The sequence below is a fragment of the Pongo pygmaeus genome, chromosome 20, assembly GCF_028885625.2.
Source record: "Pongo pygmaeus isolate AG05252 chromosome 20, NHGRI_mPonPyg2-v2.0_pri, whole genome shotgun sequence".
Lineage (NCBI taxonomy): Eukaryota > Metazoa > Chordata > Mammalia > Primates > Hominidae > Pongo > Pongo pygmaeus.
Genome location: NC_072393.2, coordinates 16139831 through 16167529, shown reverse-complemented (window position 1 = coordinate 16167529; position 27699 = coordinate 16139831). Strand labels below are relative to the sequence as shown.

Here is a 27699-nt window from a genome sequence, read left to right as displayed (position 1 = left end):
TAGTGCCGCAACAAACATACGTGTGCATGTGTCTATGCAACCATAAAAAATGATGAGTTCATGTCCTTTGTAGGGACATGGATGAAATTGGAAATCATCATTCTCAGTAAACTATCACAAGAACAAAAAACCAAACTTCGCATATTCTCACTCATAGGTGGGAATTGAACAATGAGAACACGTGGACACAGGAAGGGGAACATCACACTCTGGGGACTGTTGTGGGGTAGGGGGAGGGGAGAGGGATAGCATTAGGAGATATACCTAATGCTAAATGACGAGTTGATGGGTGCAGCACACCAGCATGGCACATGTATACATATGTAACAAACTTGCACATTGTGCACATGTACCCTAAAACTTAAAGTATAATAATAATAAAATAAAAAAAAGAAAAGACAAATAGGTCAATGGAACAGAATATTAAAAGCCCAAAAAATAGATCCAAATAAATATAGGCAACTAGTCTTTGATAAAGGTGCAAAGGCAATACAATGGTCCCAAATAAAAAATATAATGAATTTGAGATCAGAATCAAGGCCAGAGTAACCGAGTGTAGCAAGGGAAGGAGATCAGCTAGAGAAGAGATTAGAGAAGTCAACAGCGTTTAGTGATGCAACATCCCTTAGGCTATGAAAAGAGATCAATGTTTGTAGCAGGATTTTATTTTGAGACACTGACTGAGGTTTCTCTCATTCTCCTACCACCTCACACAGTCAGGTGCCTTCACCACCCTCAGGAAAGAAAAAAATGTATATATATATATATATATATATATATATATATATATATATATCTTATGTGCACAGCCCTGTAGGAGAAGAGATTGTTCAAGGAGCACAGATATTAGAATTGTCGCCTTTGAGTTCCAAAACACAGCCTTTAAAGTCACGGTAGAAATAACGCTCTTGAAAGACAACATTCTTTAACAGCCAGACTTTCTGAGAGAGGAAATAATAATGGCTCCATATATTTAGCATTCATTGTGTGCCAGGCACAGTTCTGAGTCCCTTATATGGAGACCTCAGGAAAACCCTGATATAGGTAATGCTGTCGTCTCCATTATATGGTTGAGGGAACCGAGGCACAGAGAGAGGAATTAACTTGCTCAAGTCACGCAGCAGAGCCAGGACTTGACCCCAAGAAGTCTGGCTCCAGATCCTATGCCTCTGAAGGTAAGGGAAGAGAGTCACAGAGGGAATGCACTGGGAGGGAGAGAAACAGGAGTGAGATGTTGGTGGAAAAAGGAACTAAAAATTTCTGAGAGCCTGCCAGGGTGGCAGCTGCACCCCTTTCCCTTTGTTCTGAGCTGAGGACTCCAGTCTTGGGAGGACATTCCCAGGACAGATGAAGGGATCTGCCCCTACGGTTGCTTCTCGCTGAATCAGAGTCTCAGTCTTGCTCCTTAAATCCATTCTTAATCCTGTTCCCTCTCCTGCTCAAACACCTCCCAGGGCTCCCTACTGCCCACAGGATAAAGTTTTCACTTGGGCTCTGGGAGAACCCACTAAGGGCCTAGGTGCCCTCTGCTCAGCCAGAAAGGCCGTCAGGGTTTTGGGTTCAGAGACATCACCCTGCCTCCACCCACTCACCTCCCTTTCTTAGATCCCACCAGTCCCCAGGAGCCCCATGCTGGCTGTCAATGAGGCTCAAGCAGAGGTGTCAGCATAGTTTTATTCCTGGGACTCTGCAAAGGTGGGTGGGTGGGTAGGACAGTCACTGTGAGTTCGCACCCAGGGGCTCCACCCACAGCCAAAGTCCACCCTCTGCATGTAATATCACACCCCGCTTCCTGCAGGGTTCGGTGTGGGTCAGCAGGATGCGGAAGTGCAGCAGCGTCAGCGCCAGGACCACCTTCATCTCACCCATGGCGAACGCCTGCCCAATGCAGTTTCTGGGGGCGAAAGTGAGGGAATCTGACTGTGCCCATGACCCCCATCCCGGCCCCATCATGCTTAGAACCTGGCCTAGGACCCCGAATCACACCCAGATCGGCTTGAGGGGCAGAAAGAGGGGCTAAGTGTCCATAGGACTCCCATGTATGCTTGCATATCCCCCAAACCTGGCCCAGGCTCCTACCCCCAGTTCAGATCAACAGATGAAGGAGGGGACTCTGAGCACACCGCAGACCCCTCTAGGACCTTCCCAACCCCATTCTGTGAACAGTTGCCCATGAACTCCTGAGGAAGGAGGGAAGGAGAGCTGGAACTGGGACCATCTGTAACTTCCCCCTTTTTGGGCCCCTGCACCCATCATGCCATCTCTGCCTCAGACACAGGCCACCCTTACCTGGGCCCTGCCGAGAAGGGAATAAAAGCCAGAGGTGACCTCTCCTTGATGTTCTCTTGGTCGAAACGGAAGGGGTCATAGACCTGCAGGTGAGACCAAGAAGGCCTGCTGGGTGGGGTCTCCCAGTTGGGTGGGGTCTCCCAGTTGTCTCCAAGACCGCCGGCCTTGGAGAGACATTTTGGCAGATGTGTCTCCATTGAGGGGAGGTGATGTTGGATTTTCCTGGTCAAAACCCTGTCACCTCCTCTAGGAACCTTAGAATGGACTCCAAAAAGGGTGGGGTAAGGGAGGCAGTACCTCAGGGTCTGGCCACACAGTTGGGTTTTAATGGATCCCGATAATACTGATGAGGCAGACAATGCCTGTGGGAGAGAAGAGGGCAGTCAGGACAAGGGACCCCTCTTGCTACCCAAGAGGCTCCTTCCCCTGAGGCTGTGAGCACCTTTGGGGATGACCCGGCCATCTGGGAGCACAATGTCCTGGGTGCAACATCGGGAGATGACAGGGACTGGGGGATGCAGCCGGAGGCTCTCCTTAATGCACATGGTCAGGAAGGGCAGCTGGGCCAGGTCGTCCCTAAGAAAACACCCCAGCCCCAATCATTATTAAGGGAACAAAGACAAAATTCTCCAGTTTCTCTGTTTCCAAGCAAGACTTTTTCTCCCTATCACAAAATAAATTCTACATGGATGAAATACTGGAGAATTTAAAAAGCAGAAAAAAATTAGAAAAGCAGAGAATTAGAAAAGTACCAGAAAAAAATGGTGCCGATTTTTTAAAGATTATTCTGAGGAAAACACAACACTCTGAAGCCAACTATTAAAGAGGTTAACATATTGGCATAAAAGTAAATATCCTTTATGGCAAGAAAGCAAACATAAAATGCAAGTGAATAAGAAACAAAATACCCGGATCCAGTGTTTTGCTCTTATTCATCATTGTATTAGAGATAGTAGCAAATGCAATTACACAAGGGAAAAAAAAAGAGAGGAATGCAATTTGAAATGTGGCGGTGGCAGATGGTGATTTTATACTTAGAAAAACAGAACACTTCACTGGAAAACATTTATAAACATTTAAGACCCAGTAAGGGAGCTGAATTGTTTGCTTAATCTTTCTTCTTTTTCTGTGGCTGTTTGAAATTTTAATACATTGTACACTTAAGTGGCTCTAAATTTAAAAACTATAAAACATCCTCTACCCCATGGCCCAAAGTCACCTGCTTCTCCTCACAGGTTGCCTAAGTTATTATTATTTTTATGTATCTTTCTAGAGCTAATTTTTAGTATCTTAAAAATATGAGTACATCATATACTATACACATATTCCATATCTTTTCTCATTTAACAGTATGTCAGTCTTTTCTTGTGTAGCTCCTGGGACTTGTATCAAAATAGGATCCTCTCTACTCTGAAGCTATAAAATAATTTTCCCATGGTTTCTTCTAGAGCTTTTAACAGCCTTTAAAAAAACTATATACTTGAGTAATCTAAACATTGTCTTATTATAAGACATGGCAACCAGATTTAGTTGATTTTTTTTCCACGAAAATAACAAGCATCTGGAAAAAGATAAAAGATAAGATATTAATAATAATGATAATAATATAAAATATCTGAATTAAATTTTAACAAGAGACATAAAGTCTGTGTATTTCAAATGAATTTATATATTTCCCTCTATCTGAATAAAAGATACATTTCACCATAGCAACAAAATATGTAAGGATTGATTTAACAAAACATGCATATGATATCTAAGCAAATATTTTAAGCTCTATTAAAAGCTTAAATATTATTTGAATATATTAATAACCATTTTACTATGACAAACTATGTGTCAATATTATGATGTTACCTGTTTTTGCACATATCAATCATATATTCAAGTCAAACAAGAGAATATATTCAATGCAAATGATAACCTATCTAATTTTTAGGAACTTGATGAACTTACTCTAAACTTTTTTGGGAAGAAAATATCATGAAGAGCTAGGTCAATCTGAAAATAAAATATTAGAGAAGAGGAAGTCGGCTTAGGCAAAGAATGCATGATTAAGACCTCAAAAGCAAATGCAACAAAAACAAAAATAAATAAATCAGTCCTAATTAAACTAAAAAGCTTCTGCACAACAAAAGAAACAATCAGCAGAGTAAACAGGCAACCCACATAGTGGAAAAAAATATTTGCAAATTATGCATCTGACAAGGGACTAGTATCAAGAATCTACAAGGAACTCAAATCAGCAAGCAAAAAACCAAGTAACCCCATCAAAAAGTAGGCAAAGACATGAATAGGCATTTCTCAAAAGAAAATGTACAAACAGTGAACAAACATATTTAAAAATGCTCATCACTAATCATCAGGGAAATACAAATTAAAACCACAATGAGATACCCCCTACTTCTGCAAGAATAACCATAACTAAAAAGTCAAAAAACAATAGATTTTGGTGTGGATATGGTGAAAAGGGAACACTTTTACATTGCTGCTGCAATGTAATCTCTGTGGAAAGCAGTAAGGAGATTCCTTAGAGAACTAAACATAGATCTACTATTCCATCCAACAATCTCACTACTAGGTATCTACCCAAAGGAAAAGAAGTCATTATATGAAAAAGACACATGCACACGCATGCTTATAGTAGCACAATTCACAATTGCAGGGATACGGAACCAATCTATGTGCCCACTGACAAACGAGTGGATAAAGAAAATGTGGCATATATACACCATAGAATACTACTCAGCCACTAAAAGGAATGAAATAATGTCTTTTGCAACAACTTGGATGGAGCTGGAGACCATTATTCTAAGTGAAGTAACTCAAGAATAAAAAACCAAATATCATATAGTCTCACTTATAAGTGAAAGCTATGCTATGAGGATGCAAAAATATACAGAGTGATATAATGGACTTTGGGGACTCAGAGAGGGATGTTGGGAGGGAGGCAAGGGATAAAAGGTTACATATTGGGTACACTGTACACTGCTTAGGAGACAGGTGCACTCATCCATGTAACCAAAAACCACCTGTACCCCACCCCCAAATTATTGAAATAAAAACAGAAGAGAAAGTCACTCTACCAGATATTAAGACCTATTATTGAGTTACAGTAATAAATGTAGCATGGCAAAGCTGCAAGAACAGAAAAACAGACCAAAGAACAGAATAGGGAGCTCAGAGACAGATATGTGAATAAGTGAAAACCCACATCTGGTAAAGGAAGCCCCACAAAACCCTGGGAAATGGATGGATAGTACATCTACAAAAGAAAATGTGGACAAAATTGGCTTCATATAAACTAACCAAAAGTGTCCCCAAGAAGTCAAAAGGCAACAAAAGACAGAAAAAAATATTTATTTTAATACATAGTCTTATAAGTAAATATGGGAAAATAACCCAAAGAAAAACAGCAATGTAAGATGATCTCTTCCATAAAAAGAAAAAAAAATGGCAAGAGATGTTCTATCCCACTCTTATTTAAGGAAACGTTCACTAAAAGAAGAAATATGCAGACTGACAAAAATTTAGTGCGGTGAGTCCTCAAAGATCTAGGGGCAGAAATACCATTTGACCCAGAAATCCCATTACTGGGTATAGATCCAAATGAATACAAATCATTCTGTTATAAAGATACATGCATGCATATGTTCACTGCAGCACTATTCAGAATAGTGAAGACATGGAATCAAACCAAATGCCCATCAATGATAATCCAGATAAAGAAAATGTGGTTCATACACACCATGGAATACTATGCAGCCATAAAAATGAACAAGATCATGTCCTTTGCAGGAACAGGGATGGAGCTGGAAGCCGTTATTCTCAGCAAACTAATGCAGGAACAGAAAACCAAACACCACATGTCCTCACTTAGAAGCGGGAGCTTAACAAGGAAAACGCATGGACACATGGTGGAGAACAACACACTCTGGGGCCTGTCACAGGGAGGGGTTGGGGAAGCGAGAGCATCAGGAAGAATAGCTAATGGATGCTGGGCTTAATACCAAGGCGATGGGTTGATAGGTGCAGCAAACCACTATGGCACACGTTTACCTATGTAACCAACCTGCATAGCCCGAAACTTAAAATAAAAGTTGAAAATAATAATAATAATAATAATGTAATACTCTTGGCGAAGTTGTGGGAAAGCTGGTGCCATCAAACTCAGCTAACAGGAATAGATTTTTTATTATTATTAAAATTGTAGAGTAAAATGGCCTTTGATTCTGCAATTGCACTTTTGGGAATTTGTCCTGCAGCGATATTCACACAAATAAGCAATGGTCACTGTACACACATGCTGACTGCAGCAGGTTTAATTTAGCAAAAGTCTGAAACAAGCTAAATATACATTGTTGGAAAGAGGTTTAGATAAACATCCACACAACAGAACACTAGTACCATAGAATACCATGCAACTACAAAAAAGGAGGAAATAGGTCACTAGCTATGTCACACAATGCAGGCTGGAAGGTAAATCAATACAGAGATTCTGGAAGGCAAATTGGCCATATCTACAATAACTGGAAAGATACATAAGTGCTTTCAACAAAGGTGTGAAACAAATAAAATATGGACTGTTATGCCATACTAAAAAAAAAACAGCTGTAAGACACACTGTTGAGTGGCAAAAATAAGCCACAAAAATGCATGTGTGTAAATAGCAAAGGGCAAAATACATAGTGTGTATATATATATTTCATATATATAAAATATATGAAATATATATTTCTATGTATATGGAAATATATACATTTCATTGACTCCTAATTATTAAATTAAATAAACATATTAATAACATATTATAATTTAATAATTGGGAATATATATAGTATATATAGTGTGTATGTATATACTACTCTATATATAGAGAGAATATATATACACACACTATATGTAAGTATATGGTATATATATAGAAATATATATTTCTATGTATATGAAATATATACATTTCATTGACTCCTAATTATTAAATTAAATAAATATATTAATAAATTTAATATATATTAAAATATATAAATATGTATATATTTCACTGACTCCTATTTATATCAATGAAATACATAGTATATATATGGAAATAGATGATAGAGATAGATTGATGGATGGATGGATAGATAGACAAGAAGGATGAATAGATAGGATAAAGGATGGATGGATGGATGGATGGATGGATGAACGGATGGACAGATGTATAGATGTATAGATAGATAGATAGATAGATAGATAGATAGGTAAGCAGACAGTGGGATGACAAATTGATGTCTCAGGAGATCCCTTTAGGAAAAGGGAGGATATTAGGTGGGGTGGTGGGAATGTCAAGGTTAAACCCTGTCTTATCTGTAATGTCTCATTGAGTCCAAGAAGAATCTGTTCTCATCATTGTTTTTGTAAGTCGACACTCGTTTTCCATATATAAATGCAAAATAGAATGGTATTCAGTCTTTAAAATGAAAAGAATCCTGTCGTTGGTGACAATATGGATGATTCTGGAGGACATTATGCTAAGTGAAATAAGCCAGGCACAAGAAGACAAATAGCAAATGATCTCAATTATCTGTGAGAGCTAAAATAGGTAACATAGAAATCGCAGAAACAGAAGAAAATGGTGGTTGCCAGAGGAGGGAGGAAGAAAGAACAGGAAGATGTTGGTCAAAGGGTACAACTTTCCATTAGATGAGAGGAAAAAGTTTTGAGATCTATTATATGCATGGTGACTACAGTCAATAATAATACATTATGTTTTCCAAAACGGCTAAAAGAGAAAATTTCAAATGTTCTCACTGCTAAAATAATAAGTATATGAGGTAATGGATATGACCATCAGGTTGATTTAATCATTCTGCATTGTGTACATCATAACATCACAGTGTACCCCATAAATATATATAATCAAAATTTGTCAATTAAAAATAAAGACAAATTGAAAAACAAACTCATTTTCCAAAACTCATATTTTGAGAAAAACAGATCTTAAAGATACATTGTTAGTTTGCAGACCTGTGTCTATTTTATGTACTACTACTCATATAGAAAAAGAGAGCGTGTGTTCATATACAGTGGGCATCAGGATAGCCATTTTCTAGGACACACAGAAAACCATTGATGATGGAAACTGCCAGAGTGAGGAGTGTGAGGCTTAAGGAGGAAGCTCATTTTTTATCAAAATTTTTGGACACTTTTTTTAACAATGTGTAATTTTGCTTGAAATCTTGGTTTTAAAAGCATAAAAATGTTTCTCCACCTTACAGGACTCTGTGCTGAGCAAAGGCTTGGATGTAAGGGCGCTACCTTCAAAAGGCCTGTCCGGCTCAATGTCTCCTCTCCATCCCCAGCTCCTGGCCTGGCTCAGACCTCAGAATGTCCTTCCCTGGGACTTCCTTCTACAACTGGTCCTCTCCAGTATGCCCTCTACACTAGCCCTAAAAAGATTGTTCTGCTACCTGTCCCTTCCCATTGCCCTTGAGTTAAAATTGAAGTTCTTGACTTTTTTTTCCATGTATTCCACACCCAGGCTCTGCTGCTATCTCCAGGTTCATCATCTCATCATGATTCAGTTTCTCCCTCTCTATTCATCTCTCTGTTTCTTTCTGTCTTCCTTCTCTCTTTCTTTCTCTCTCTTTCCTTGTCTCTCCATTCTCTTTTTATGACCTTCTCCCTCCCCCTGCACACAAGCCACTTCTCTCTTTCCCTCTTTTCTTTCTCTTCTCTCTGTTTCTCTTGCTCTTGGTCTCTCTCTCTCTCTTTCTCTCTCTCTCTCTCTCTCTCTCTGTCTCTCTCTCTTTCTCTCTCTCTCTCTCTCCCTCCCTCTCTCCTCTCTCGACCTTTACCTAGGCTCTCTTCTTGACCTAGAGCCCTACTGCATCCAAATATCTACTGATCATTATTAAGGATCTCAACTGAGACACCTCACTTTTATTTTCATCTATTCATGTCTTTTAGAGAAAAATTCTCACTATGTTGTCCAGGCTCATCTTGAAGTACTGGCCTCAAGTGATCCTCCTACCTCAGCCTCCTGAGTGGTTGGGATTACAGGTGCCAGCCACCGTGCCCGGGTGAGACACTTTCTGTACCCCCAGTCATGCTTCTCTTGTTCTCAACCTCATCACTGCCCATGTGGGCTGGGAGTTTCCTGTCCTGGGACTGTTCCCCCACAAGGCTGGGAGCACCTGGAAAACAGATCACAGGGCTGGATCCTTCCAAGGTCTCCAGAGCACCGAAAGGTGCTAGATACAAAACGGGATAGGAATGCAGTGTGGGAGCGTTTGCTGAATGAAGACTGGATGGATGAACAATGCAGGTGTTCTGGATAGGAATGAATGACTTTTACCCTCAGGTCTCCCTTATAAATCCCTAGACTGTACAACAGGATTGAAATTAGGGTATGGAAGAGCAAACATTCAGAAAGTGAAGATGTTTGAAAAAACATGATAATTCAGTGAAAAGAGGAGGTGGAGGAGAAATTCATTTGCTGAACACATGCTAAGTGGCATGATCTGCCTTCACATGCTGTCACCAATTCTCCCAGCAGCCCAGGTCCCAAAAGCCTGCAAACCATCCCCTGCTGGCCGGGCTGTGTATTAAGCCCTGCTTCTGAGATTTGCACTGATTCCCACTAAGTGATAATGGAAGAATTGACAAAAAAAAACCTTCCTCCCTCCGCCCACCTGAGGAGCAGAACCAATGAGAAAAGATCAGGAACAGGCCAGCACCTGCACTCACCATTCAATCTCTATAGGTTCACGGTCCTTCAGAAGCTCTTGCACTTCTTGCCGGCACCGTTCCTGGTATTCTGGGTGCTTTGCAAGGTGGTATAGGACCCAGGAGAGACCACTGGCTGTAGTGTCATGGCCTGAGGGGCAGCCAAGCAAAACTGGGTTTCTGGGCTGCTTCAGCACCAGAGGGTGGAGAGCACCCAAACTTTGAGGCCCTCAGGAGAATGTAGGGGGGGGAGGATGGGCAGAATGAAGTGATCCAGGGTCCACCCACTATGTCCCTGGGATGGAGAGGCCCCTGTCCCCACTGTAGTCCCACACTGAGACCCTCACCCTCAGACATGAAGGTGTCAGCTTCTGCTCTTATGTCCTCATCAGACAATTCCTTCCCATCTTCATCCTGGAGAGAAGGCAAGACAATATCCCTGCCCCAAATCACACCAGCTCTGAAGGCTCTTGAGTCAAACCTAAGACAATTTCTGAAGATCCATCCTCCTTCCAGAAACCCAAGCCCATCATGCACTCCTAGATGTCTCTTGGTCACCACCATCACAGCCCACCACCCACAGGCTTCCCCGCTGGCTTCTTCACCTCCTATTTGGACCTGCTGGGAAGAGTCAATGACCTACGGATATTTTCTTGTTTCGAATAATGAGGACTTTTGGAGTAAAGCATTAACTGGCAACCTGGGTTGCAGCATATTTCAATGGCAATTTCGCTTGGAGGTTAGAAATTAAGTATTGGCTGGGCGTAATGGCTCATGTCTGTAATCCCAACACTTTGGAAGGCCGAGGCAGGTGGGTCACCTGAGGTCGGGAGTTCGCAACCAGCCTGACCAACATGGAGAAACCCCGTCCCTACTAAAAAAAAAAAAAAAAAAAAAAAAAAAAAATTAGCTTGGAACAGTGTTGCATGCCTGTAATCCCAGCTATTCAGGAGGCTGAGGCAGGAGAATCGCTTGAACCTGGGAGGCAGAGGTTGCAGTGAGCCAAGATCACACCATTGCACTCCAGCCTAGGCAACAAGAGTGAAACTCTGTCTCAAAAAAAAAGAAAGAAAGAAAGAAAGAAATGAAGTATTACTCTGAATGTATTTGCTCACATTCTAGAGTGGTAAACTCAGAGAATCCTTCTTATCTTTCCAGAAGGCATCTGGGTTATAAACCTATAAACCTACAGGCATGGCGATCTCACTGGAAAGGAGTAGTTTTTATTCCAGAACAAAGCAAACATCCTCTCTCTCTCTCTGTCTTTCTCATTCCCACTCTCGCTCTGGAAGGAAGAAGGGGCAGATGTGCTAGCTATCCTATGTAAGCCCCAAGATGTATACTGTGGGGCCCCTCTCTGCAGTGCATTCTGGTGTATTTACAGGTAAAAACATTATGTTACCCTAGAAGGAATACGGGAATGGAGAGCCAGCTCTACAATCCTACTCTGGTTGCTGCTATTGCTGTGAATGATGAATAGGCTGCTGTGATCCAGGTGTTTGGTGCATCTGTCATCATAGATACAGAAATAGACATATAGATATGCTAAAAATGTGTCAGCCTAACTTGCTAACATGTAAGTAGAGTAAAATCTCAGGCTCCTCACTATTTCAAACTTAGCAGTCCCCTGCCAGCTGAATTCCACAGAGTCATCTCTCAAACCTATCTCTGACCTGTCTTTTTCAAGCATGTTCCATGGCTCCCAGTGCCCTTTGGATCAAGTCCAACTTCTTTCATTTGACAGAGGCATAAATCTCCACTCTGCTACTTGAATTCACATCCCAGAGAAGCCTACCTTGCTCAGCAGAAGCACATCAATGAAGTCTAAAGTCTTGGACTTTGCCTTTTTCTTGAGGAAATCATCAATACCCTGAGTGGGGAGGGTGTGGCGCCGCTCCTGGATGACGGCATCTGTGAAGTCGTGCACCACGTGGCAGGCCCTGCGGAAGTGCTGCCCGTTAGGAGTGAGATAATACAGGAAGTCCATGTGCAAGAGAATCTGCTGGTTTCTCTTTTCTACAAAGGCACTGAGCTCCAAGATGGCGGCAATATATTCACTGGGCTTCCTGCATGAAGGAGGTAACAACTTAACATATGCAAAGTCCCAGGAGCGCCTCTCACCGGCAGCTAGAAGCTACTGCCCATCAGGAAATTGAGTATCCAGAAACAGCCAGGAGACTTGACTCTCCAAACTCTCTTCTCTGAGGCATCCCATCTCTGAGAGCTGCCTCCATGCACCCAGGTACCCAGAGCATAGCTTGGACACCATGCTTCTCTCCCATCTCTCCCACCCAGTATCCAGCCTGGACTCTTTTCCTTCCAAAAACTGTTCACAAAACTCAGACCTCACCGTCTTCCAGCTCTTTCTGACCCAGCCCCCACCATAACCGACTTGCATTCAATGTCTGCTCCATGTAGCGTCTACATGACAGGCAGACCTCCACAGAGCTCAGCTGTGACTACATCTGTCATCGGCTCAACCCCCTTCAAAAGATTCCTGGGAACCTCCTGATAAAGTTCATGCCACTTTTCCTGATTTTCAATGTCCTGAAATCTATCCCCTGTCTACTTCCACAATCTCATGTCTACTGTCTCTCTCCCCATCCCCATCTTTCAAAGCCCAGCTATGACACACAGAAAGTGCCTTCAGAAAGGCACTTCTGGTTACCCCGATCAGCCATCCTTTTCCAACCTACTCCCTTGGGTTTGAGGCCCAAGTTCTCAAGTCCTAGGAAAGGACTCACTCCTGACAATTGCTTTCAAAGCTGAAGACACATTTCTGCAGACTGTCCAAGGTCATGAGGCTGATGTGTTCAAACATGTCCAGTCTGGCGCTGCCCTCTGAGGCCAGGCGCTGCCACTTGTCCTGGCCAGAGAAAAAACAGAGCCAAAGCTGGGAACTGCCTCCTGGGAGCACCTTCCCAGACCCAAACATCAAGATGGACTCCCCACAATCATCCTCCTGGTCCTCTGCCCCAGGTACCCATCCCCAGGAAGGACCAGCCTTGGATAGGAGTGGAAACTGTTACTATTAGGAGATAAAGACTCATGGCTGGGAGTCGAGAGACCTGGGTTCAAGTCCCAGTTCAGCCTCCTATGGTCTGTGTGCTCTTGGTCAACCTCCTGCACTCCCATAGGTCCCATCTATCAAATCTTCAGTAACAGTTAGGACAACATGCTTTGGGGCCAGATAAACCAAGACAGAATCACTGCTCCACCACTCCTAGCTCACTTGCTATCTGGTTGAACTTTGGCAAGCTCCCTAATCTCTCTGGACCTCAGTTTCATAGTCTGCAACAGGGCAAAACCAACCAAAGCCTCACGGGGTTATTAAAATTAAATTACAAAATATGTATCATGGAGTTGGCAAATGGTACTGTTTCTGGGATATGGTGAGTGCTCAGTAAATGTTGGTTTTACTCATCTCCATTGCTATAAATTCATTTCAAAAATATCCCTATTGTGGGAGGGGAACATTGCACACTGGGTCCTATCAGGGGTTTGGGGACAAGGGGAGGGAAAGCATAAGGACAAATACCTAGTGCATGTGGGGCTTAAAACCTGGATGATGGGTTGGTGGGTGCAGCAAACCACCATGGCACATTTATATATACACACACGTATATATACATATGTACACACACACAAACACACACACACACACCCTGTAGTTGTTTGGGCCATTTCTCAGAATTGTGTTTGCAGAGAACAACATTGAGAGATAAGACAATGACTGCTCCTGGACACGTATCAGGCTTGCTTCTGCTTGCTAAAAAAGCAGATTCCCGGCTGGGTGCGGTGGCTCGCGCCTGTGATTCCAACACTTTGGGAGGCAAGGCGGGTGGATCACGAGGTCAGGAGATCGAGACCATCCTGGCTAACATGGTGAAACCCCATCTCTACTAAAAATACAAAAAATTAGACGGGCATGGTGATGGGCGCCTATAGTCCCAGCTACTCAGGAGGCTGAGGCAGGACAATGGCGTGAACCTGGAAGGTGGAGCTTGCAGTGAGCAGAGATCACACCACTGCACTCCAGCCTGAGTGACAGAGTGAGACTCCAGAAAAAAAAAAAAAAAAAGAAAGCAGATTCCCTAAGCCTAGTGCTCCTTTCCTTCCATGCACTGTACTGCATGACCAGGCAACTATTCAAACCTCTCTGTGGCACCCCGTGGGATTTGGGTGGTTTGGAGAAATTATGCAAACCAAGAACATGCTGCCTGCTATGCTGTGAGTAATAAATCGCTGTTTGTCTCTGACCCAGGACTCTCGTATCTCCTTGCAGAATCCATGAAGTATTAACAAAGCTAGCTTATCAGCTTGCAATTAAGAAAAACATCCTAAGCACTTCACAAAATCCCAACTCCCAATTCTTCACTTCTCCCTTTGCACTGTGATTTCCAGCAACTTCCATTAAGAGATGGAGACTGTTTTATGATCCTTTGAGTCTGTGCTGACCTAAGCCTAGTTGAACTTTGAAACATTGCAGAGAAAATGTCCAGAGACATTGCAGTCTCCTGGCCGTCTCTCAGAACCCAGTCTGTGCCATGTGAACAGCAGGGTGCCTCCTGGAGGCAGGGAAACACGTGGAAAAAAGTCCAGGTGTCACAGCTGAGGCCATCTAGGTCAGCCTAAAGCTAGCAAAGCCCCAAACAAACATGTGAATAAACTGAGCCAGGATCAGCAAAGCTGCCCACATGACCCACAGCTGTTCATGTACCAAGAGTGATCCCATCCACATGCAGAAGAACCAGCCAACTGTCTCACACACTTGTTAAGTATAATAAACCCTTCTTGCTCTAAACCAATGAGTTTTCAGGCGGTTTGTACTCAGCAATTGCTACTGTGCAATCTTCATCTTTACTCTCTTGAGTTTGAAGGATTTCTGTGAGAGAAGCATGGAAACTCACACATTCTGAGACATACTATGTGCTGGGGACGTGAATCCATTACCACCTTTTAAGTAGAGATTATTATTCCCATTTTACAGATAGGGAAACCAAGGCTCAGAGAGGAAGAGCATTGGCCCCAAAGCACAACCAAAATTCCAGAGCAGATATGCCTGTGGTCCCTCTGCCCCAAGGCTCCAGCTGGGACTCAGAGTTCAAGGGACTCATGTGCATGATGTTCACACTCTTGTTGAAAATCTTCATATAAGGCTTCAAGATGTTGAAATGGAAGGCAGGCGTCAACATGTGACGGTGGCGGCTCCACTTGTCACCACCACTCAGCAGGAGCCCATCCCCTGGCAGGGCAACCAAGGACAGTGGTCAAGGGCAGCACCCTCCCTTATCCCTAAAGGATATCCCCAACCCCATTCACCTCAATTACTCACCCAGCCAGGGCTTCAGGAAGCCGTAGAAAATCATATCCTTGGGTGCGACAGCAGCTGACATGATTGAGGACCATCAGTGGCCATGGAGAGGGGTAAGAGAAGGACTTTGGGTATGGAGGAATGCTCCCAGCCAGGGGTGTGCACTTCCACTCATCCCACCCAGCATAGCAGGAAGAAGGCCAAGGGTAGAGGAAGAAGGGAGGATGGTGGAGGAAAGAGAGACCAGACCAGGCTGCAGCGACAGAGTAGAGCAATAACACAGCATGCCCCAGCACACAGTGACATATCTCCTACGTGGTCCAACATGTTCTGCAACACCTGAGCATAGCTCAACACTCTACAGAATGCCTTTACAGGGATCTAGGACACTCTGTCTACTCCCAGCACTCTCTGCTATCTTCTGACATGGATCTGGGACCTGGAATATTGCCCTGACATTGTTAACATTCCCTGACATGGCCAAAACACACATGACAAACCCTAAATGACACAACATGCTCTGCCATGGACTTGGGATGGTCTGATATGACTTCTGTGTACCCCAATGACGGGTCCCAGATAACATTTAAATATGATGTCATTAATGTCCTAAACATGGCCAGGGTATAACCAAGCTTATTCTTCAGCATAATTCAAATCTACCCTAAGACCTAACTCTACTAAGACTCAAATAATATCTCAGACAGTTCTCAAAGATTCCCTGGGTCCTACACCTTGGACAAGCACCAAACATGGCCAAGACATTTGAAGTAGAATAAAAAGACAATCTCACACTATGTCTCAGAGAAGAACCAAAAAGACTCTGACATGCCCCAAATGTCCTCAGCCACAACTGAGCCCCGCACATGATGACTTCTCTGTATGATCCCAGGTGGAAGCATATACCAGATACAATCAAATATAATGTAGAAAACATAGGCTATCTATGGGACGCTTGGGAGAAAGGTGGGCTTTCTGATTGGAACTGGGCTTCTGAGACTCATCGTTGACACCATATGAAAAGGCAAAGTGACACAGAGAATGGTAAAATCGAGAGAAGGAGACAGATTCCCAGTGATGTGGATTAATTGACACCTGGATCCAACTATGCCTGAAGACCACTCTCCCCAGATTTACAGCACATTGATTCTCTTTATTTGCTTAGACCACATAAGTTTGAGTTTCCATCACTCGCAACTGAAAGAGACTTCAGCAGCCAGAGAGAGCTGAGGACCTGCCCAGAGTCACTCAGCATCCTGAGGTTACAGCCATAGTTTCTGTGGGATGCTTCCCCTGCCCCTGCTTAGTCTGGCCTGTTCAAGCACAGGATGAGCAGAGGTAAAGAAAGGGCCCCAGACTGGGGTGGGATCTCCTACTGGAGATTGCTGGGGCCTGGAGCAGGAGAGCCATGAATAGGGTGGATGGGTGACAGGATGAGGTAAAAGGGATACACTCACCAGACTTGAACATCACATAAATAGCAGCCCAGATTCTCCACCAGCCTCAAATCCCCCTAGTGCTGTAGGCTTAGGGACAGACAAGGCTGATGCCAGGCCTGGCAGGGGGACCTGGATACTAATGATGTCCATTGCATCACCCTTCCCCTTGCTTTAAAATCTTTTTACTCATTTTTCCAGCAACTCCTTCTCCAGGAAGCCTTCCAATCTGCCCCCAGGAAAGACCTTGTTCTCCCAGTTGTCACACCCATCTCCTTCTTGCCAATTCCTGACTCCACAAAGTTTGAGATGTCTCTGTCCAGATCCATTTCCTCAAGCATGGGGCTTCCTTGAGGACAGGGCTCTAAATTGAGGCTTCTTGGAGCCCCAGTGGTGCCCAGAACACAAAGGCAGAGAGAGATGGCAGTGGAGGGAGGAGACGCTGACATGGGGGCTCGTGAATACATGAAGGAAAGAGGAACATGGCTGAGAGAGAAGCAGGAAGAGGGGCCTGAGTCCTGCAGGGGCCACACAGAAGCTTGGGGAGGGGAGAGGCTAGAAGACCTTTGATGTTTCCCAGCCCCCACCACCACAAGCTCTGCACGGGTACCTGAGGCACTGGTGATAGGCCGGATGATGTCAGGGTGGCATAAAATGAGGAGGGGGAAGGTAGGACCCAGCCACAACTTAAAGCCCTGGGGATATGTGGCCACTAGCTGGGTGAGTGTCTTCATGCCCTCTTCCATGGGAGTGACCTGAAAGCAAGGCAGAGGCTGTCAGCCCTTGTGATGGTTAATTCTAGGTGTCCTGAATTAACCATGAATTCCATGTGACTGAGCCAAGAGATGCCCAGATAAAACATGCTGGAAAACATTATTTCTGGATGTGTCCATTGGTGTATTTCCAGAAGAGATTCTCATTTGAATAGGTAAACTGAGGAAGGATGATCCGCCTCCCCAGTGGGGGTGGGTGTCATCCAATCCTTTGATGGTGCAGGTACAACAAAGAGACAGAGGAAAGGGTGGATGTGCGCTGTCTTCTGGAGCTGGCTCATCCATCTGCTCCTGTCCTTGGACATGAGAACTCCAGGTTCTCAGGCCTTTTGGGATTCAGACTGAATTTACAACACGAGTGTCCCTGGTTTCTGGCTTGCAGATGCTATATCATGGGACTTCTTCGCCTCCATCATCACATTTTCCAGTTCCCATAGTAAACTCTCTCTCTCTCACGCTCTCTCTCTCTCTCTCTCTCTGTCTCATACATGCATGAGATATAAGCAGGAAGATATCCTGTCAATTCAATTTCTAAAGAGAACCCTGAGTAATGCACCTCCCCACCAGGAGCCACAGCAAGTTCCCCCTGCAGCCTTCAGATGTGGTGCAGCCTCTGCCCTGAGCAGCGTGTCTGGATTCTGAACAGCTGCAGAGAATCTCTGCTGACCCCTGCTCCTTCTCTCTTAGGGCTGTCTCCAAGATCCAAAGATAATGGCCAGGCGTGGTGGCTCACGACTGTAATCCCAGCACTTTGGGAGGCCATGGTGGGTGGATCACCTGAGATCAGGTGTTCGAGACCAGCCTGACCAACACAACGAAACCCCCGTGTCTACTAAAAATACAAAAATTAGCCAGGCATGGCGGCTCACACCTGTAGTCCCAGGTACTCAGGAGGCTGAGGCAGGAGAATCACTTGAACCTGGGAGGCGGAGGTTGCAGTGAGCTGAGATTGCACCACTGCACTCTAGCCTGGGCAACAGAGCGAGACTCTGTCTCAAAAATAAATAAATAAATAAATAAGTAAATAAATAAAAGATCCAAGAGTAAATACCAAAGCAGAGGGAGAAGGCAAGCTGTCTGCTCAAGAAGATGTGTTTTCTCATCTTGGAAATTGTTTCAACCTGGGGACAGCCACATGGAAAAGTCCCCACGGAAGGAGGTTTGTGGACAGCAGTGTGGCCTCAGGACATGTCCCTGAGGCTGGTTCCTACATCCCTTTCACGTCCTGGCTGGTCCGCACTGGCTGCTGTTCCTCCCACACTGGGGACATTCCATTCTCAGCAGCCACCAGGCATAGAGGAGTGACTCTAAACTGTCCACAGTAAGCATCTCCTGCAGGCCAGGCTCTGTGCTAGTGCGTCCTATTCACCCTCCACTGCACCCATGGACATGCCTGTCAATCTTGCCATTTACAAGAGAGCAGACCAAGGCCATGTCCCCCAAATGGGAGAGCAGGCCTAAGTCGGAGGCCAAGGTCTGCAGAGTCAAGGACAGCTTCTGAAAAGAGAAGGGAGTGGCCAACTTTTATTCAGGCAGGTAACAAGGCTGACTGGGACATGCTAGTGAGGAAGAGCAAGATAGGAGGAAGGTGCCTCCAGAAAAGGAGGCAGCAGGAGACTGCTCACACTTCTCTTCTGGACCCTCTGTGTCCCTGTGTATGGAAAGGGGCTCAGAGCTAATTCCTGTGGGAAAGCAGCAGCACAGAGATGGGCAGACACAAGCAAATGGGCCAGGCAGGGAGTAGTCCCTGGAGAGTGGGCTCAGGAGGCCTCAAGTCCAGCAGTGGAGAAGGTGCAAATGCCAGGAGATCTTTGCTCTGTGCACCCATACCACTCCCACAGGAGCCCCTCAGAGGTGCAGTAATACAGGGAAGACAGGCAGGAAAAAGATCCCAGCAGGCTGGAGTGGGAGGACAGGGAGGTGAGAAAGACTTGGGAGGGCACATCAGAGGAATGAGTGAGTGAGGAGAGGAATGAGTGAGTGATCAGAGGAATGAGTGAGTGAGGAGAGGAATGAGTGAGTGAGGAGAGAAATGAGTGAGTGAGGAGAGGAATGAGTGAGTGAGGAGAGAAATGAGTGAGTGAGGAGAGGAATGAGTGAGTGAGGAGAGGAATGAGTGAGTGAGGAGAGGAATGAGTGAGTGAGGAGAGGAATGAGTGAGTGAGGAGAGGAATGAGTGAGTGAGGAGAGAAATGAGTGAGTGAGGAGAGGAATGAGTGAGTGAGGAGAGGAATGAGTGAGTGAGGAGAGGAATGAGTGAGTGAGGAGAGGAATGAGTGAGTGAGAAGAGGAATGAGTGAGTGAGGAGAGGAATGAGTGAGTGAGGAGAGGAATGAGTGAGTGAGGAGAGGAATGAGTGAGTGAGGAGAGGAATGAGTGAGTGAGGAGAGGAATGAGTGAGTGAGGAGAGGAATGAGTGCGTGAGGAGAGGAATGAGTGAGTGAGGAGAGGAATGAGTGAGGAGAGGAATGAGTGAGTGAGCAGAGGAATGAGTGAGCGAGGAGAGGAATGAGTGAGCGAAGAGAGGAATGAGTGAGCGAGGAGAGGAATGAGTAAGTGAGGAGAGGAATGAGTGTGGTTAGAGAAATGGGTGAGTGAGGAGAGGAATGAGTGAGTGAGGAGAGGAATGAGTGAAGAGAGGAATGAGGGAGTGAGCAGAGGAATGAGTGAGTGAGTAGAGGAGTGAGTGAGTGAGGAGAGGAATGAGTGAGTGAGGAGAGGAATGAGTGAGTGAGCAGAGGAATTAGTGAGTGAGGAGAAGAATGAGTGAGTGGGTAGAGGAATGAGTGTGAGTGAGGAGAGGAATGAGTGAGTGGGGAGAGGAATGAGTGAGTGAGGAGAGGAATGAGTGAGGAGAGGAATGAGTGAGTGAGCAGAGGAATGAGTGAGTGAGCAGAGGAATGAGTGAGGAGAGGAATGAGTGAGTGAGCAGAGGAATGAGTGAGGAGAGGAATGAGTGAGGAGAGGAATGAGTGAGTGAGCAGAGGAATTAGTGAGTGAGAAGAATGAGTGAGTGGGTAGAGGAATGAGTGAGTGAGGAGAGGAATGAGTGAGTGGGGAGAGGAATGAGTGAGTGAGGAGAGGAATGGGTCAGGAGAGGAATGAGTGAGTGAGCAGAGGAACGAGTGAGTGAGGAGAAGAATGAGTGAGTGGGTAGAGGAATGAGTGAGTGAGGAGAGGAATGAGTGAGTGGGGAGAGGAATGAGTGAGTAGGCAGAGGAATGAATGAGCCGCCTCCCTCTCTTCTCTGTGTTCCCACACCCCAGCCACCCTCAAAACCCAGTTCCCTGAGCCCCATTCCTGACCCTCAGGAACTCCATGCATCCTGAGATCCCAGACCCGTCCTGCTGACAAACTCACCAGGCCCTGGTGTCCCCAAAACCAGTTCTGTTTCGGGGGTTGCAGAAAACACTGGAGGCGACGGCAGTTGTCATAGAAAGTGTAGGTCCAGGCCAGGACGTGGGCCAGGAGCTAGGAGCCCCAAACCAGCAGCAGACGCAGCCATGGGGATGCTGCCACGGGCCCGAGGCCCAGCCAGGACAGGCTCAACTGCAGCATCCTGCAGGGCAGCCAGGATGGAGGGTGAGATCCTGAGGCCCAGGGAAGGGCCCAGGAAGCTCCAGGGACAGTGGAGAGGGGCAAGGATGGGCAGTGCTGGAGGCAGATCAGGGAAGGCTCTGAGATGGATAAACAAGAGCTGAGATCTAAAGTCCAGAAATGCCCAATGAAAACCAGCAGCCAAGTGGCCTCCAGTTACACAGAAAGGGAAAGAGACAGAGAGGCTGATTAGAATCCAAAATGGCCCAGCCTGACTCACTGGGAAGTTGCCAGGGGTCCGGTTACCAGGAAATCACCAGTCTTCCAGGCTGGCAGCCCTGACCCACCCCAGCCTTGGGCAGTGCCCCTCCCCATCCCAGGCCAGGACCCCTCACCCTGTCACCCCCAACCTGGCACCTTCTGTCAGGAGTAGCTTGTCCCACACACCCTCCTCTCCCCGTCTGCTAGGAGGTCTTTGCCTCTGCCCCTGATTTAGGGAAGCCTGTGGGAGGCTCGGCTGGCTGGGTGAGCCAATCCCCACAGCCTGGGTGTGTCTTCCATGCCTGGGCAACCAACCAAAACCTGGTATCGGGCCAGCTGGGTGCAGAGGAACCAGCTGAGGGTGACACAGCATGAGCACAGGATCTGCAAGTCTCAGCATCTCACACCTGAGTGGGAGGGGATCTTGAGGAAGTCAAAGGTGACTCTGAGCCCCAAAGTTTACAGCCATCTTGCCCTTCCAAGGCAAGGGTGTGGCAGATAAAGTCATGAACTTGAGAGTTCAGGTGGCAAGTGAGCGGGGCCAGGCCAACCCTTATCCGAGATCATGTTCTGAGCTCCTCTCTACATGTAGTCCAGGAGTTCATCATGCACCATTTCTCAGTGCAGACTTAGGAGATTGAGACAGAAGCTCCTGGCCTCTGGCTTCACAGTCTGGCAGGAGTTCAAGTCCTGCCTCCAGGCAACCCAGGGCCTGGGTTGAGACATGACTGACGGGAGCAGGAACAAACTATCTAACTGTGCTGGGGATTACCCAGTCAGATTTTAGAGATAAAGAGCCCCGCTGGAGGAGACTACCTGGAGGCTGGGCTCAGCATAGGAGGACAGAGAGGGGTGATGGGAGGTAAGGCTGAGAGTGGCCATGAGTGGATCGGGCCAGGGACAGGAGGGCAGAGATAAGGGACCCTGAGAGGAGTCCTTATTCTGGTCTCAGTTTTCCCATCTGGGAAATGGCATGTCAGATGAGGCCTTAGAGGGGGACAGAGGAGGGATTACAGGAAAATGGGCCTTAGATGGGGACAGATGAAAGATTATGAGGATGGAGCCTGAAAAACTGAGAGTGAAGGGAAGGGGCTGACAGCTAGCACTTTAGCTGCTGTGTGTCAGTCTCTGCTCTTTGCAAAAGACAATATGCAAAGTTCTTTTACTGTGTGCTGGACTCTACATAAAGCACACCTACCATGTGCCAGGTACTCTGTATACGTGTTGTGTACCGTGTGCCGAGTGCTCTATGTAAAGTGTGCCCACTGTGTGCTGGGCGCTCCACAGAAAATCTTGCTTCTTTGTTCTAGGTCGTCTATATAAAGTGAAATTTGTGCAAAGTAACTTATGTAAAGTGTACCTACTCTGCACCTGCGCTCTATATAAAGCACACCTACTGTGTGTCAGATGCTCTACATAGAGCATGTTTACTACGTGCCTGGTGATCTATGTAAAATGCACCTACTGTGCCCCAAGTGCTCTACACAAAGTGTGCCTACTCTGGGTGCTGGGTACTCTTCATAAACTGTGACTCCATGTGTCCAGTACTCTACAAAAAGCAACCTACTGTGTGCCAGATGCTCTAAATAAAGTGTTCTTTCTGTGTGTCAAGTGCTCTACATAAAGCGTGCCTACTCTGGGTTCCGGGTACTCTTCATAAACTCTGACTCCGTGTGTCCGGTACTCTACATAAAGCACACCTACTGTGTGCCGGATGCTCTATATAAAGTGTTCTTTCTGTGTGTCAAGTGCTCTACATAAAGTAAAATTACTCTATCCAAAGTTCTTGACATAAAGAATGCCTACTGTGTGCAAGGCACTCTCCACAAAGCACTCCTACTGTGTGGCAGGAGCTCTAGGTAAAGCATGCCTACTGTGTTCCACCTACTCTAGGTCAAGTGCACCTGCTCATGTCAGTTGCTCACCTGCACCACCATGCCCAAAGCCTTCACACCAACCTCCCCTCGGTTCTCTGAGCCAGAGCCCTGGGATTGCTGCAGAGACCCGAGTGATGGCATCCAGAGAAGGGAATGTGTCCATTTAACACAAGAGCAAACTGAGTCTCAGAGAGGGCAGGCCTCTAGCCCAAGTTACAGAGTTCACAGGAAGCCAGGTTTGTGAGACCCTCAAGCCCAAACCTTTTTCCTCTGCCATGCTGTTCTGCACCCATTCATTAGGGTCAATGCCATATTAATACAGGGACATTTATAATGGAGGAATCTCAGGCAATGTCGTGGTCCCAGAGGGGAAATATCTTGAGGCCCTTGGATCAGCACCTGGCTCCTCCTCCCACACTCAGGATGCTCCACCCAACAGACCCAGGGCTCCCCTCCTGGCCCTCCTTGGATCCTGTCCAGAATTGCCCTGCTGGGTGGACTTGGGTGAGAAGGTGCTTGAAGGATGGGGCTCCTAGCAGAGCTGCTAAGCAGGAGGGCAGGGAAGACAGTGCTCCTGACACTGGCTGGGTGTTGGGGAGCCCCCAAGCCTCTCCTACCCCACCACCACTGCCAGCTCAATCAGCCAGGGGATTCAGGCTCCTGGCCCTACAGCCTCGGTGGGGTAGAGTGCATCCCCCAAAATCCCCACTCCCTCTGCAAGGACAGACCTCACCTACTGGCAGTTCCATCCCTGTTAGGCTCAGAGAGCAAAGCCAGAGTTTGATGAACAGGCGGGGTTCTACGGACACAGAAGAAAGCACTCCCAGTGGCTAGAGGGGTTCGGCACACTGTAGACCACCTGTGTGCCTGGGATGAGCAGGCAGCCTAGAGCAGGAATGGTGGCCACCATCATTTGCCAACATAACCCACACAGCCTGGTTAAGTCCTTTAAGTATATTAGCCACCTTGTTTTTCATTTTACAAATGAAACATTAAGCCTGGAAGATATTTAAGTGACCACCCACAGTCGCACAGCTGGTGGAGCCAGGCTGTACACCCAGACCACCCACCCAGCCTCACATTGTGCCACCCTCACCACTGGGCCGTGCTCCTTCACGTCTGTAAATGGGCGTTTCAGCAGCACCCACCTCACATGGTTGTCATAATACTTAAAACAGACAATGCATGCAAAATGCACGAGGCAGACTAAAGGCTCAGCAAGTGCAACTCACTGCTCCTGCTGTTACTGCGGTTGCTGGGTAAGCTGGATATAGGGTCTGACCTGGATCCCGCAGGGGGCAGAGACATGGCCTTGCGCTGTACTGGAGAAGGGCCCTAAAGGTCCAGCCTGTCCTCACCACCTGCTCTCTTTAGGTGTAGATTATGACTAGGGGAGCAACCTCCTAGACACAGGAGCCTTGGCCTGAATCCAGAAGAGTTATCTGTGGTGAAGTAGCAACAGAAAATTTGAACACCTGTTAGGTGTTAAGGCAGACTCACAGGTGGATTCTTGCGGGGGAGACGTCAGCTGTTCTGGTACTGGGAGCTGAACAATCCATGGAGCCCAGCCTTCCATCCGAAGAAGACATGAGCTCTGCACAGCCCAGCTACTGCATCCATGAGAGTCTCTGCTTAAATGCCCCCCAGCATGGAGACCTCAGCACACATACACACACACACACACACACACACACACACACACAAACACACACACACACACAGCCTGTGCCTTTACAGCAGTGGTCCCCAACCTTTTTGGCACCAGGGACCAGTTTCATGGAAGACAATTTTTCCACAAGCTGCAGCAGGGAGAGGAGAGGCAAAGATGGTTTCAGGATGATTCAGGCACATCACATTTATTGTGCACTTTGTTTCTATTATTATTACATTGTAATATGTAATGAGGTAATTATACAACTCATCATCATGTAGAATCAGTGGGAGCCCTGTGCTTGTTTTCCTGCAACTAGATGATCCCACGTGGGGTAATGGGAGACAGTGACAGATCATCAGGCATTAGATTTTCATAAGGTGCACACAGTCTAGATTCCCTGCATGTGCAGTTCACAGTAGGGTTTGCACTCCTATGAGAATCTAATGCTGCTACTGATCTGACAGGAGGCGGAGCTCAGGCAGTAATGCGAGTGATGGTGAGCAACTGTAAATACCGATGAAGTCTTGCTCACTCATCCACTGCTCACCTCTCACTGTGTGGTACAGTCCCTAACAGGCCACAGACCAGTACCAGTCTGCTGTCCAGAGGTTGGGGGCCCTTGCTTTACAGAATATTAGAGGGTACATACTCTATGGAAATAAGCCTCAAACTCAACCTGTTCTAAATCAACAAGAAAGGGAGATCATTTAAAATGCATCTTCCTCTATGTGTACACATGTCAAGGGAGGTGAGATATGAGGCTAAGAGAGTGAGGTAAAGAATAGCAGGTATGTCTGCAAGATATTCACAGAAATGAGGTGGACAGTGCATAGATGCATATGCCTCTATCTGTCATATTTGTATAAATAAACTCTAGCATGAATAATTTTTAAGCTTAGAACATAAATGTTTAGGGCTGGGCACAGTGGCTCATGCCTGTAATCCCAGCACTTTGAGAGGCCGAGGCCGGTGATTATCACCTGAGGTCAGGAGTTCAAGAACAGCCTAGCCAACGTGGGGAAACCCCGTTCTACTAAAAATACAAAAATTAGCTGGGCGTGGTGGTGGACGCCTGCAATCCCAGCTACTCGGGAGGCTGAGACAGGAGAATCACTTGAACCCAGGAGGTTGCAGTGAGCCAAGATCACACCATTGAACTCCTGCCTGGGCAACAAGAGTGAAACTCCATCAAAAATAATAATGATATGTAAATGTTTATGTACATATAACTATTTATATGTTTATATATTTCACTTGTGTGGTTTGTTTTTTCCTCCATGTGTACAACCAGTAATTCTCCCAGGTCTCCACTCTGTGGGACCCTGCAAAGCTCCCACTTCTTGGACTCTGTGCTCCGGGAGTGTATGGGATGCATCTGAGCCAGAGCTCCCTGCAGCCCCAGAAGCCGAAGCCAAGAAGTCCCTGGATGGTTGCTGTCTCCAGTCCTAAGCCCTTTATGGAATAGGGCCTCTACCAGAATAGGGAGCTGGGACCAGATCAGCAGATCTGCCACCTGGGTGTGGGTCTGCCTTCTCAGAACAACCCTTCTAGGTCTTGGGTTCCTTTGGGTTCCACAAATGCCTACCTGAATCCCAACACACTCAGAAAGGCACTTTTTCCCATGGATGGCTGTGAAATTGTTGTTGTTGTAGGGGGATCCAATTGGGGGGACCTCCTATCCCACCATCTTGCTGATTTCACTCTTACAGAAGTCTTGAAGCCAGACAGTATAAGTATTCCAACTTTGTCCTCCTTTATATAATTAACTTTTTCTATTCTACATCGTTTGCATTTTCATATAAATGTTAGAATCAGCTTATCAATGTCTACTAAAGCTTTCTGACAGGTTCTCGCAAGACTCAGCTTTCAGCTTAATTTTTTTCTTTTTGGGAGAGTGAATTAGGGTCTGAGATTTTATTTTCCTTTTACGTTATACATCAATGTTCATAGCAGAACTCTTCATAATAGCTAAAAAGTAGAAGCAACCCAAATGTCTAACAATGGATGGATGGATAAACAAAATATGGTACATCTATCCAATGGAATATCGTTTGGCTGTAAAAAGGAATGCAGTACTGATACTGTAACATAGATATTAATGCTGTAACATAGATGAACTTTGAAAACATATGCTAAGTGAAAGAAGCCAGTCACAAAAGGCCATATAATGTATGATTCCATTTATATAAAATTTTCATAACAGGCAAATCCATAAAGACAGAAAGAGAAAGCAGATCCGTGGTTGTCAGGTCTGGGGGGAAGCAGGCATTGGGGAGTGACTGTTAATGGGCATGGCGTTTATTTTACAGATAATGAAAATGTTCTAAAATGAATTATGGCTGCACAATTCTGTGACTATATGAAAAAGCATTGAATTACAACCTTTACATGGATGAATTTTTGGCTGTGAATTATATCTGAATAAACATTTTTTTTGAGACAGAATCTCACTCTGTTACCCAGGCTGCAGTGCAGTGACACAGTCTTGGCTCACTGCAACCTCTGCCTCCCAGGTTCAAGCAATTCTCGTGCCTCAGCCTCATGAGTTGCTGGGATTACAGGCACCCGCCACCACACCAGCTAATTTTTGTATTTTTAGTAGAGACCGGGTTTCGCCATGTTGGCCAGGCTGGTCTTTGACTCCTGCCCTCATGTGAGCCACCCGCCTCGGCCTCTCAAAGTGCTAGGATTACAGGCATGAGCCACTGTGCCCCAGCCAAGATTTTTTTTTAAGATGGGGTCTTACTATGTTGGCCAGGCTGATCCCAAATTCCTAGGCTCAGGCAATTCTCCCACCTAGGCCTCCCAAAGTGCTGAGATTACAGAAGTAAGCCACTGTGCCAGGCTT

General features: G+C 45.9%; 1 protein-coding gene across 1 annotated transcript; it reads right to left on the bottom strand.

Moving 5' to 3' along the window:
• Positions 1-1676: 1676 nt before the first annotated feature.
• LOC129020908 (cytochrome P450 4F11-like) lies at positions 1677-21512 on the bottom strand. Its single transcript, XM_063658687.1, is given in 14 exon segments — positions 1677-1894; positions 2290-2372; positions 2587-2651; positions 2732-2865; positions 10021-10150; positions 10347-10413; positions 11795-12065; positions 12744-12865; positions 13000-13003; positions 15121-15244; positions 15335-15388; positions 17360-17504; positions 20883-21081; positions 21455-21512. Coding segments are annotated over 13 exon segments (1575 nt in total). The 5' UTR covers position 21081; positions 21455-21512; the 3' UTR covers positions 1677-1716.
• Between the last annotated feature and the right edge of the window lie 6187 nt (positions 21513-27699).